Source organism: Leptosomus discolor, chromosome 14, assembly GCF_034619465.1.
Source record: "Leptosomus discolor isolate bLepDis1 chromosome 14, bLepDis1.hap2, whole genome shotgun sequence".
NCBI classification, from domain to species: Eukaryota; Metazoa; Chordata; class Aves; order Leptosomiformes; family Leptosomidae; genus Leptosomus; species Leptosomus discolor.
The window spans coordinates 15,671,270-15,683,119 of NC_141404.1; the positions used below are offsets into that span (position 1 = coordinate 15,671,270).

At 56.2% G+C, this 11,850-nt stretch overlaps 1 protein-coding gene across 2 annotated transcripts; it reads right to left on the reverse strand.

Moving 5' to 3' along the window:
• Window positions 1–4,695: 4,695 nt before the first annotated feature.
• On the reverse strand, window positions 4,696–10,370 carry LOC104346159 (uncharacterized). Of its 2 annotated transcripts, XM_086473168.1 has the most exons (3): window positions 10,203–10,370; window positions 5,913–6,097; window positions 4,696–5,813 (listed from the first exon to the last, which is right to left on the reverse strand). In XM_086473168.1, exons 1-3 carry the CDS (start codon window positions 10,291–10,293, stop codon window positions 4,911–4,913), a joined length of 1,179 nt encoding a protein of 392 aa, XP_086329294.1. In that variant the 5' UTR covers window positions 10,294–10,370; the 3' UTR covers window positions 4,696–4,910. The 2 variants fall into 2 exon arrangements, with proteins under 2 accessions (XP_086329294.1, XP_009949132.1); XM_009950830.2 differs by having other exon boundaries at window positions 4,696–6,097.
• Window positions 10,371–11,850: the final 1,480 nt, after the last annotated feature.

The window sequence follows — 11,850 nt, forward strand, 5'->3', positions numbered from 1 at the left end:
TAACCAGCTTGGTGCAGAGCGGCACCTCCACTTACAGGCAGCCCTGCCCGATGAGCAAGGAACCAAGCTGCTTGCTGGCTCTTTGGAAAGCTCTTTGGAAAGCACTCACCCCCCCTCAGTGGGCTGCACCCGCAGGCTGGCAGAACAGCAAACAAGCAGCTGCAAGCTCGCCAAGCGTGTTAGCCCAGGGCCAGCACCAGCACATCAGCTGCTGGCTCTCAGCTCACACCAGTTATAAATTAACTGCCCTCCAGCTCCTCACCCCCAAGTTTCACGGCCGCTCTCGCTGCCCTCCACAGCCCTGCGCGGGACTTGGCCAGGAGGGCTGGGAGCCGGGTCTGAGCACCCACCCCTGGGTGCAACACAGCAGGGTCCCCGGCTCGGGCACAGCACTCAGCTTGGAGGACACATCTCCAGAGTGAAGATTTCCCCTGCGATCCCGCAGCCTGTGGGCTCACTGGGACAGAGCCCTCTCTGAGGGCAGGACTGACCAAAACACGTAACTTGGCGATGCCAGCTGGCCCAGCGCAGCAGCAAAGTCGTTAGGGGTGGCAGCTCTACAGCCCCATCACCCTGCCCCGCAGGACAGGGCACGGCACGGCCTCCCCACCCTTGGATAGAGATGTTCAGGGCAGGATGATGCAGCCAGGGCAGAAAGGGCTCAAACATGTGAGGAAACCCATTCCAGGTGCTCTATTGTCTGCTTGATCACTCACTAGACAGCAAGCACCTTCACACCAGGTCAGCAAACGGGACCTGCCTTCACTCATCACACACCTTCAGCTTCAAACATGGGGCAATGCCCACCGTGGGGAAGGGAAATGAAAGCAAAGAGGCAAATAACCCGCCTGGGCTCAGCGAGGGGAACAGCCTCCTGCCCGTACAGATGCCCGAGTTCTGATGACACCCTGGCTTCCTGCTCAGCTTATTTCAGGCCAGGACTCCAAAATTAAACTAGACAAACTGGTTCAAACTTATCTTATACTTCCAGAAAGCCGGAGTCCTGGAGGCAGGGTGTGCTGCCTCTGCACACAGTTGCCGGTACAAAGCGGTAGGAGAGAGCAGAGCTACAAAGCGCACGTCAGCATCGCTCATCCCTTGGAAGACGCCTGAAGGTCGATGTTAAATCGAACCCAAAGGAACACACCACATCAAGCCTCAGAAGCGAGGAGCTAACAGCAGCGGTGGTTCAAGGCTCCCAATGGGCAGACACACAGAGCATGGCTCCCGAGAGCATCGCTGCATAAGACAGGTCTGCCAACGTACTCGTTACAGCCTCCACACCCTCGTGTTTAGCAGCACTCACTGACACCAGGACTTCGCTCTCCATACCACACAGGGGGCATCTGGTGGGGTCTCAGGGGCCGTTACCCAAGCCTGTTACCAGTGTTGTAGAAGCACAACGGATCACAACAGTGAATTACTGTCCCAGTAGCACTGTCTGCTGTTGGGACAAGGGCTTAGGACACAAAAAAATCACTTAAGGACTTCAGTGCACTCTCAGACTTGCATCTCCCCTGACGTTTTGCATAGAGGCTCAGTCTGACACGTCCATCTCTACAGCAATACGCAGGGCAGTGACCACACCAGTCCCTTTAACCCAAGGTGAGGACAGTACATGTACAGGAAAACACGGAAGCTTAGATTTTTCCTGATACAGCCTCTAGTACAGACAGCTCCCCGATGAGCCATGAACTCAAGAGACAAGTCCACACAGATCAACCCCCTGTCCTTTTTAGTATTAGGATACTGCATGAGAACTGGGAGGAAGGGAAGTCAAAATCATTCTCTCTCTCTTACCACCACACATCACTGCTTGTATTCAAAAACTGGCAACTGAAAGCCCACAACGTGGTCACTGATCAAAGCCCTGGTTTCTCAGGGCATTCTGCTCCTCTGAAAGAGGCAGTGTCCTACCCACCAAGGGAGGTTCAGGCAGCTGCCCACCTCCACTGCAGAGGGCGGAACGCTGTTTCATTTGCTACGAGGAGCTCTGTTCATCAAGCGCCTGGCTGACGTTCAGGGTAAACACACACCTGCCCCGACAGCAGCCTGCTTGGGAGAAACCCAGCAGCTACAAGAGTTGGGACAGCAGGGCTGGAGCGTGGAGACAAGGTTTGGTACAGAACACCTCAGCACTCCAAACATTTCTTTCCCAATAACGGTGTCAAACCCTCTGTGAAAACATCCCCATCTCATCTAGCCAGCAGTGAGTTTGCCCCTACACACATTTACACAGCAAGCTTCACACTCAAGATGCACAGCCGTTCTTCTCAGGGTAGGAAGACTTAATCCCAATAACTCTTGCTTTTGAAGGAAGCAGACACTGCTGCTGCAGGGAAGCAGGACTAGGAGCCCTGGCTTTCCTTGGGGACCCTCAGGAGAAGTTCGATAACTCACAAACGCCCAGGCAGAACAGAATTCACATTTGCTGTTAACTAACATGCAACTCCAAGGTATTTCCAACACGCAGAGCTTACACCCTTGCTTTTACAAGCAGCAGAGCACGGCTGGACCTGCCCAAGCACCACTGGCGAGCCCCAGAACCCCACGCCTGGCAGCCTGAAGAATCCTCACAGAGGTAACCTGGCAATCACATCAGGAGAGCTTCACATCTCCTCCTCCCTCTGGGGGGTATTTGGCACTGGCTGCCGCTGGAAACAGAGCCTCACAGAATAAGTTACATTACCTGATCCCAGGTAGGTTTAAGACTTCACCTGGACGCAGCCTAAATTTAGGCAACGATTCAAGTCTAAGACACTCTAGCAGTGCTCATGCAAACGTTACTGCTGTCCACCAGAGCTGCAGTCCAGCACCTCAACAAATTGACTGACGAGGGAAACCCCTGGTGAGTTCACAGGTCTTGTCCCGTTCTGCACTTCGGTAAGCGGCGCTCAAGTCAGGCAGTGCATCAGGAATCTGTTTTCTCACATGGGCTAGGAGAACAGCGCAAGGGGCAAGTCAGTCAGGGTTACCTTTGGGGAGAGGAAGAGCGCAATACCACAGACACACGCGAATATATCAAACAGCCTTTGCTCAGGGGAGAGGCAGTGCTCGCCCTGCCTGCCCCAGCACACAGTCAGCTGTGCCCGGGACACCCCAAGCAGGACTGGTGACAGGCACTTACGGCTGATGTACGCAACACAGCACTGCGTGCAAGTGCTAGGCACTGTGAGGCTTGAATAAGACATTTGTTTCACCCAACAACAGAAAAGCAGGGACCACAAGAGGCCTCAGAGGCCTTCGTCATTCAAGCTCTTCACTAAGCTCGGGTGTGTCAAGAAAAGCCACCGGGCCAAGCCGGCGCAGGGCTCCCGTCCCGAAAGGCTCGGGCACCCTTCACAAGGAGCTGCCCGCAGGCCTCGCTGCGGGGCCAGGAGGCGGCTGCAGCCGCAGAAACGGCAGGAAGAGATTAGGGAGGCCCGCATCGCCGCCGGAGCTCGGCCAGTCACGGGCACGCAGCTCCTGGCCCTGGAACAGGCCTGGGGAGGACCGTCCTGCCGCGCCCTGCGATGCGCCGCACCGGCGCCCCCGCCAGCGGCTCGGCCCGGGGCGAGGCGGGCAGGAGGCAGAGCACGGCCACGGACAGAGCTACGGGCCGAGCGCTGCCCGCAGGCCCCGGCCGCCCCAGGCCCCGGCGGGCAGAAGCGCACGGAGGCGGTCCCAAGAAGGCCTCGGCGGGTTTCCCGGCCGCGCGTCTCCCCGTCGCAGGGCACCGGGCCCACCTGTCCCCGGCAGCGGGGAGGCCGCGGCCGCCGCCTCCCGCGGCAGCTCCAGGGAGCGGGGCCTGCCTCCCTCCCACGGCAGGGAAGCGGCGAGGGCCCGGGAGCGGCGGAGCAGAGCCCCGCGGGGGAAGGGAGCCCCGAGGGCCCCGTTACCTCTGCCCGGTGCCGCTGTCGCCCCCGGCCCGGCCGCGTTGCCATGGAGACGCGCCGCATGCACTCACCCGCCGCCGCCGCCCGCCCTCTGCCCCGCGGCGCGAGACAAAGGCTCGGCCCGGCCGCCCTGGATTTATTGACGATGAGGGCTGACGGCACGGCCAATCAGGAGCCACCGACGGCACGCGCCGGCGCAGCCGATTGGTGGACGTCACCCAGTGGTTCTAGCCCCCGCCCCACCTCGCCGCGCCGTCAGCTAGCGGCGACCTCCAGGGTCACGCGAGGCCCCGCCCCGGGGGAGTGGCCGGCGCGTGACGCCGTGCAGACGGTGCCGGGCCCGGGGAGCGGATGGAGGCGGCGGTGGAGGGAGAGCGGCGGAAGGGCTGGGTTGTAACGGCGGTTTTATTGGGCAGTTTTAGCAACGACCGCGCCCCCCGCCCGGCTCCCGCGGGGACACCAAATCCCGCACGGCCGGCGCCGCGCCGGGGGCAGCCCCGGGGACCGGCAGCCAGGCGGGCCGGGCCTTTGGCTTGTCGGGGCTACCGGCCCAGCCCTCGGGCCGAGAGGGGTGACGCTGCGCCTTTGAACAAAGCAGCGGCAGGGAGGGAACGCAGGAGCTTCTGCGTGTCCGGCAGAGCGCTGCGGGCTCCGAGATGGTCCATCTGCTTCGCTCCGTAAAGTGTCCGAAACGCGGGCGCAGAGGAAGGGCGGGTGTTCACCGTCCTCCGAAATACACCACCGAGTCCAGTCCAGCCTCTTCACACGACTTCCTTTCTCCCCCTCTCCCGAGAGCTCTCCCTCCCCACACCACCTCCTGCCCCTGCTCTGGCACATGCTCTTCCCCAAACTTCCACTTTAGCGCCTTGCACCGACTCTCCCCCTCTTTCAACCTATCTCTTTTAGGACTCGATCTCCTAAAAAGAAATTCCTTTCACCCTCCGCAAGCAGGGTAAAGGGAGAGGGACACTGGGCTTTGCTCCCCAGGGATGCTCAGAAGGTATCAGACCTAACTGCTCCCCATGCCCGCTCCTCCTACGGCTTCCCACCCCTGTGGATCTGCTGGTGCCGGAGGAGCGCGGAGCTCACAGTGAAGCCCTTCCCGCAGTCAGCACAGGCGTAGGGCCGCTCCCCGGTGTGGATGCGCCGGTGCTGGATGAGGTGGGCGCTCTGCCGAAAGCTGTCCCCGCAGTCAGCGCAGGCGTAGGGCCTCTCCCCAGTGTGGACCCGGTGGTGCCGGAGCAGGGCTGATCTCCACAGGAAGCTCTTCCCGCACTCGGTGCACTCGAAGGGGCGCTCCCCGGTGTGGAAGCGCCGGTGCTGGATGAGGTGGGAGCTCACGGTGAAGCTCTTTCCACACTCAGTGCACCCATAGGGGCGTTCGCCCATGTGGAACCGCCGGTGTTGGATGAGGGCTGAACTCACGGTGAAGCTCTTCCCACATTCGGAGCACTCGTAGGGCTTCTCCCCGGTGTGGACCCGCTGGTGCTTTAGGAGCTCCGAGCTCTGACTGAAGCTCTTCCCGCACTCCGCACACTCATAGGGTTTCTCCCCGGTGTGGACCCGCTGGTGTCGCGTCAGGGCTGAGCTCACACTGAAGCTCTTCCCGCAGTCGCTGCACTCGTAGGGTTTCTCCCCGGTGTGCACTCGCTGGTGCTGGACAAGCTGCGAGTTCCCGGAGAAGCTCTTCCCACACTCGGCACACTTGTAGGGCTTCTCCCCGGTGTGGGTTACCTGGTGCCGGATAAGCTTCGAGCTCATGCTGAAGCTCTTTCCGCACTCGGAGCACTCGTAGGGCCTCTCCCCTGTGTGGATTCTCTGGTGCTGGATGAGGTGCGACCGCTGCCGGAAACTGTCCCCGCACTCAGCACAGGCGAAGGGTTTCTCTCCAGTGTGGATCCTTCGATGTTGGATGAGGTTGGAGCTCACCCGGAAGCTCTTCCCGCAGTCCCCACATATCGTCAGTCTTCCCACAGAAGGATTTCTCTGCTGGATAGTATCTGGCAGCCTCCTGAAACTTTTTCCACGCAACGTCACTCGGCTTTGCCTCTTCCCCAGAGGTCTCTGAACCCTTTCTGACCTGCGTGGGAGGACTGGGTCCTGTGCAGGCCTCTGGGAACTGTTCTCCTTGGAGAGACCTGAGAGTAAATCCCCAGGCTCCACTGGCCCAGGGATGCCTTGGTGGGCGTTTTCCTCTTTCTTGCTCACAATCCCATCTTCAGCTGCAATAAAATGAGAATCCAGAGAGAAGTCACAGGCAGGACAGGAAACTTTGGACAGGGGAAATCAAAAGGGGCCAAATTCTAAAAATTCATCAGATTGACTTTAAGTATACGAAGTTCTGATAGTTCCCTCCAAACTACACAGTGGATTTTTCTGAGTGTTCACAGGAACAAACCCTGGAACTAGCCCCTCGTGCTTCACCAGGACCCGAAGCTACTGAAGTTATTGGCAGATTAGAGGTAAAATTTTAGCACTCGAATGGGAAAGATGGCTGCTCTTCCAGGATGTTGTATCTGAAAACGGTATTAAAAGTTGAACTGGGGGTCAGAGGAGGGCCCTAAAGAACTGCCTTGTTCAGCAGAACATGGGCTGCAAGAGATACAACCTCCCTGCTCTTGTGCTGCTATTATTGGCAGAGCAAGAGCAGGTGCACAAAGGAGACACTGGCCCTAAGGCATGAGACCCAGAGACGGCCTGGAGCCTGGCTTATGGCAATCTTAGAGCAAAAGAAAGGTAACTTTATGCTTTCATTGGTGCAGACCAAATCTGTTGTGAAAGGTGCTCGGTGAACTGAAGATCCTCCATGGCTGATTCCAGATAACGTGCTGAGGAAATGCGCTAAATGTGGAAGGTGAAGGTAGTGCAAGTCCGTGAAGTAACACTACCTGAAGAGTTACGAACGGCTCCTGGGACGAACACATCCCTGCCCTCTTCCTCACACAGAGTCTTGCAGAAGCACAACCGGGATGAATCTATGCTGTGCAGACTCAGGCTCAGCTGGAAGCCTTCCCAAGACAAGGGGCTTGCACAGATTTCCAGGGTATTTACACAGAGCAGCGACTCCTGCCAGCCCACTGCTCTAAAGTGGTTTGATGAGCATCCCAGCGGGTTCAAAAGCACAACAGTGCCGTGGCTTTTGCTGCCAGTGGGGAAATGCAGCTCCTTGCAGGCTCACTGAGGGCTTACACACTAAATGGGCAAGACAGGACCCTTGTGGCACGCACCCTTGTGCTGTCAGGGAAGGTGCAATGGAGAGGGACGTACGTGGGATGTAGAAATGGCGACATGCATCTCTGAAGAGAGGCATCACATCTAGGTTTAAGACAGAAAAATCAGGGAAATAGATTTCCAGATGATCTCTTTATATGGACTTCCAGGGCTGAAAGATGACTTGCTGTTGACTATATGTAGACCCAAAATACGGAACAGGCTGAGGCCGCAAACACGTAGACCTCCAGGTTTACCTATTCAACGGCTACCTCCTGGTTCTCTGAAAACTTTGGTGAAACAAGCAGGGAACATATCAGTCACGTGGGACTGATGTACAAACCTCAGGTGCTTCCTGTGGTCTGGCACAGTTGTGATAGGGAAGTGCATCCCTTACTTACTGAACCATAAGTATGCAATAAAGGAAGGAGAGTGTAGAATTTCAACCCAGACTGATTACGTACACACTTAATCTTCCTCTTTCTAATCAGAAGAAGAAAACATCACAATACGATTTCACAGCAAACTCCTGAGATACCTTTTATGGCAGTTTGGTGTGGTACTGATGCCATTCTTCCCTCATACAGTTTTCATTAAAATCATCCCCTGAGAGGAACAGAAACTGGAACTCTGCTATTCACCAGGAGGCATTCCCATTTGTCTGCAGCTATTCTACCCAGGCCTGGAGGAAAAGAGAAAGGTGATATCCAAAGACAGGGCAAAAAGAGGACATTTCTGGCAGGCCAGCCTGAAGCTCTTGACCCATACGTCAGACTCACTGAGTAGACGACAGAGCTAGTGAAGTTGTGCTGTTGCAGTTGTGCCCAAAGAAATATCCTTCACCCACCCTAGCTTTGGTACGTACACAGGATTTTGGTTCTTTACACAGAACTTGAAAAGGCCTTCAAAGTACATGAGAATCAAGTCTTCTGTGGTGTTCTGTACTCTTTGGGGAAGGTCAGGAGTTTCAAGCTTCTCATTACAGCGATTATAGTCACGGCTCCAGCTCTCAATTTCTACGACCATTTTTGTTCCTTCTGAGCTACTATCTATCTTCACTGGCACCCAGGACAAGTTGTCTGTAAAGGGTTTGATCAAAATCATGATGACAGGAACTCACTGGAGGTATTTTTAAGTGGAAAGAGAGTAGGTTCACTATGCTGAGGAATTAATACTGGAAGCACAAGGCTGAACTGGCAAAAACTAATAAGCAAGAGAGATAGGAAGAATGTGCTTCTTCCTCAGCCCATGCCAATTTGGGTTGATGGTAAGACCTCTGATATGCCCGACTGCCAGTGCTACAGCTACAAGGGAAGCTCCAGGTAAGCAGAGTAAGTATACATATTGGGAGAAAACCTAAATATCACTTTAAATGTACCTTGGATCTCTCTCTCTCAAGAGAAGCAGTAGAAGGAGTTCTGGCTGATGCTGTGGCCTGTCTAGCAGCAGCAGGAGGACACAGCAATCGTCTCCAGCACCAAATTCAAGAGTTCTCAACCCATGAGAACTATTAAAAATAACACATCACCCTCACGAGTAAGCCTCAGGCTGCTGGATGACAGCAGACTATGCTGGGGAGGTGTCCCTGTATGCTTATCCCCTTCCCTGGCATCCACTTCTAGCCAGTCCCCGAATCCTTGAGACACAGCTCAGAGCTACAGAGACCTTTGGACTAAGTCAGCAGGGCTGTTCACACAACCTCAAAACACTGCTGGACTCCTGACTGTGGTACCTCACTGCCGGGGGACTGGAAGGTGGCTGATGTGATGGCAGAAAAAGGACTCGAGGGGAGATCTGGGGCCCAACATTCTTAGCAAATGAACAGAAATTGGAGTAAGAGAACTAATGGACAGACGGGCAGAGGGCAGATTGGAGAAGAGCTGGCGTGGCCTTTGGAAAGAGATGTCTCGCTTCACAAACCACTTCGAGTTCTTCAGAGATGTCACCAATTTAAGCAAAAGAGGGACCTGGAGTCCAAACGCATTCACAAAAGACATTCATCCTTCACTGAAACTGATAAAGAAACTAAGCTGCTGTGTGATGAGTGACCCTCAATAAGGTGGTAAGGGAGGGAAAGGGGAGGTGGAAACATCTGCTGATGATTCTATGTTATTCAGGGTTAAAGCCACAAAGGCTGACTATGAACTGTGGCAGAGCCTTCTGATACTGACCAGCCCAGGTGACAGGGGAATGACAGGGGACATTCACTGCAGGTAAACATAAAGAACTGCAGAGTGGAACAGCCTCTATACCTCACACTTAGACCAGGAGGGGCCTAGGATGTTCTTGGAATCATTCAAGATTAGCACCTCGGCGTTAGAGCAGATGGATGAAAACTGCAACTCCTTGGCAGCCAAAACAGCTAGTCAAATGTTAGTGATTGTTGGGACAAAAGACAAAATAAGAGAGAGTGTAACTGTGCCTTGCTGCTCAAACCCCACATCCTGACTGTGTGCAAGGGGGAGGATGGATCCCCCATTTCAGAGAAACTCTAACAGAGATGAGGAAGATACAGAGGCATGACACGAATGATCAAAGGCACGGAACAGCTTCTGTATAGGACATGATTCGTCTGCCCATTCTGCTGGGAAAGGGTACAGCTAATAGAGGATATCACAGAGGACTGTAAAACACAAGTGGCCTGTGGGGTGGGTAGGGATCCATGCTGCACCATCTGTTCTAAATTAAGAATACTGACATCAAGTGAACTACTAGAAGGCAGCTTCAAAGCAAACCAAAGGAGGCAGCGACTCACAGAACAGCTAAATAAGCTGTGGAACTCTCGCTGCAAGCTGTCATGGATGCTAAAACGTACACGACTTCAGAAGGCGAGAAAATACACAGAGAACTGCAAGATACTGAGACATCACACGTCTAGTTCAGGAGTTTCTGAAGCCACGGATTGCTCGGGCCTGGGAAGGCACACCGGGACACACCACCGCTCGCCTGCTCTTCTCTGCATCTCCAACACTGGCCATTGTCAGAGACAGCAGGCAAAGCTGGGAGGACCACAGTCCAACCCAGTACCAATGCTCTCGCACATCCTGGTGGAATTTGGGGATCCTGGAGCAGTGTTTCTCACCGACAGGTTCACAGATGACTGCACCGGCCCCTTACCTGCACAGGTGCCCCTCAGAACACTCTTCCCTTCGCAGGCGCGGAGGTGGGAGAACCACAGTTCCTCCTTCTGATCCGTGTGGGAGATCATCTCCAGCTCCGCTCCGGGGGTCCTGCTCCGGGAAAAGAAACGGGGTCACACCAGCTGGGCTTTCGCTGGCTGCTACGAGCAGAGGGGCTCCTGCACTTGGCAACCAGCAACTCCCCGCCGCGCAGGGACCCCAGCTCCGCGGGGCGCACGGCGCGGAGCACCGGGCTCCCCAGCACCCCCGCTGCCTGTCAGCGTCCCCTCCGTCCCGGGGAAACCAACGCAGCCGCAGGGCCGGGGGTGGGGGGGCGCTGACCGGGGCCTGAGCGGGCCGGGAGCGCCCCAGGACCGGGCCCCGGGACCCGCGCTCGGCCCGGCCGGCCCCGCCGTCAGCGGCGGATCCCGAGGCGCCGGCGGCGCTGTCACGTGACGGCGGCGGCCAATGGCAGGCGGCGCCTTCGCCTCTGAGGGCGACCGAAAATGGCGGCGCCGGGGGTGGCGGCGGAGCGGGTCCCACAGATCTCGCAGGCGGCGGTGCCTCCTCGGGCCGGCTGGCGCCGAGGGGCGGGCCCGCGCCGGCTCTTCCCGCGCTCGGACACCTGTAGGGCCTCTCCCCCGCGGGAGGGTTACCGGGTGCGGGATCCGCTTCGAGCGCACGCTGAGGCTCCCTCGCACTGGTAGGGCCCCTCCCGTGTGGGTTATCCGGGGCTGGAGGAGACGCCATCGCTGCCGCAGGCGAAGAGTACCTGTGGAGGGCGAGACTTCAGCTCTGCGGGTCCAGGCAGGCTCATCGGTGTTGGGCAAACAGCAAATGCCCACCTCGGGGGGCGACATGGACCCTTCGTCACAGAAGCTCAATGACCAAGACACGATAGCAGCCAGTGCCTCCGAAGCAGAAGAAAGTATCTAGAGGACACCAAAGCAGAGCTCTGGAAATCTGTACTTGGCTCAGTGCCCTGCCAAGAGATGAGGACCCACCAGGGGCTGCTGGAGCCTCCCAGGTCCCAAGAGAGGAGACGTGGCCTCTGGTGTGGGAAAAGGAGGAGTGGGCTTGCGCTGAGCTTAGGCACGAGCTTAAATCCTTAGCAGTCACTTAAATCCTTAGTGAGAATTCTTTCCTTAGTAATCTTGGCTGCCTGGGCAGTAGAGCAGCTGCAGAGGTGAGGAACCTGGGCAGAGAAATAGTGCAGGTACCTCTGAAACCCTCTTCTGGGGGACAGCAACTGAATGAAGCGATGTCTTTGCTGAAGGCTGTGTCACCTCTCCCAGACGCCCTGTGTTTCATTAAACAACAATGCAGTGCCTCTGAAAGAAATTTTATGCTGGAATGATCTCAAAAGCAAAACAAGCACATTTGAAATGTACTTCCCAAACAGCTCGTCCCCTTGAAGAACTGCAGGAAGGATTGCTCTCTGATTACCCCTTTGATATCTAAATGCTGGTGGTGTAAGTGTAATACCTGGGCTCTGTTGGCCCATAGAAGGGGAAGGCACAGCAGTGGCCACTCTGCGCTTTACTGCATTCTCGTATTTTGTAGTTAAATTGGCCCCTCCGTGGGTCTTGGCCATGGCAGAGACCACGCTGATGGATCATATCCACTCAAGAAATGCCATTGAGACA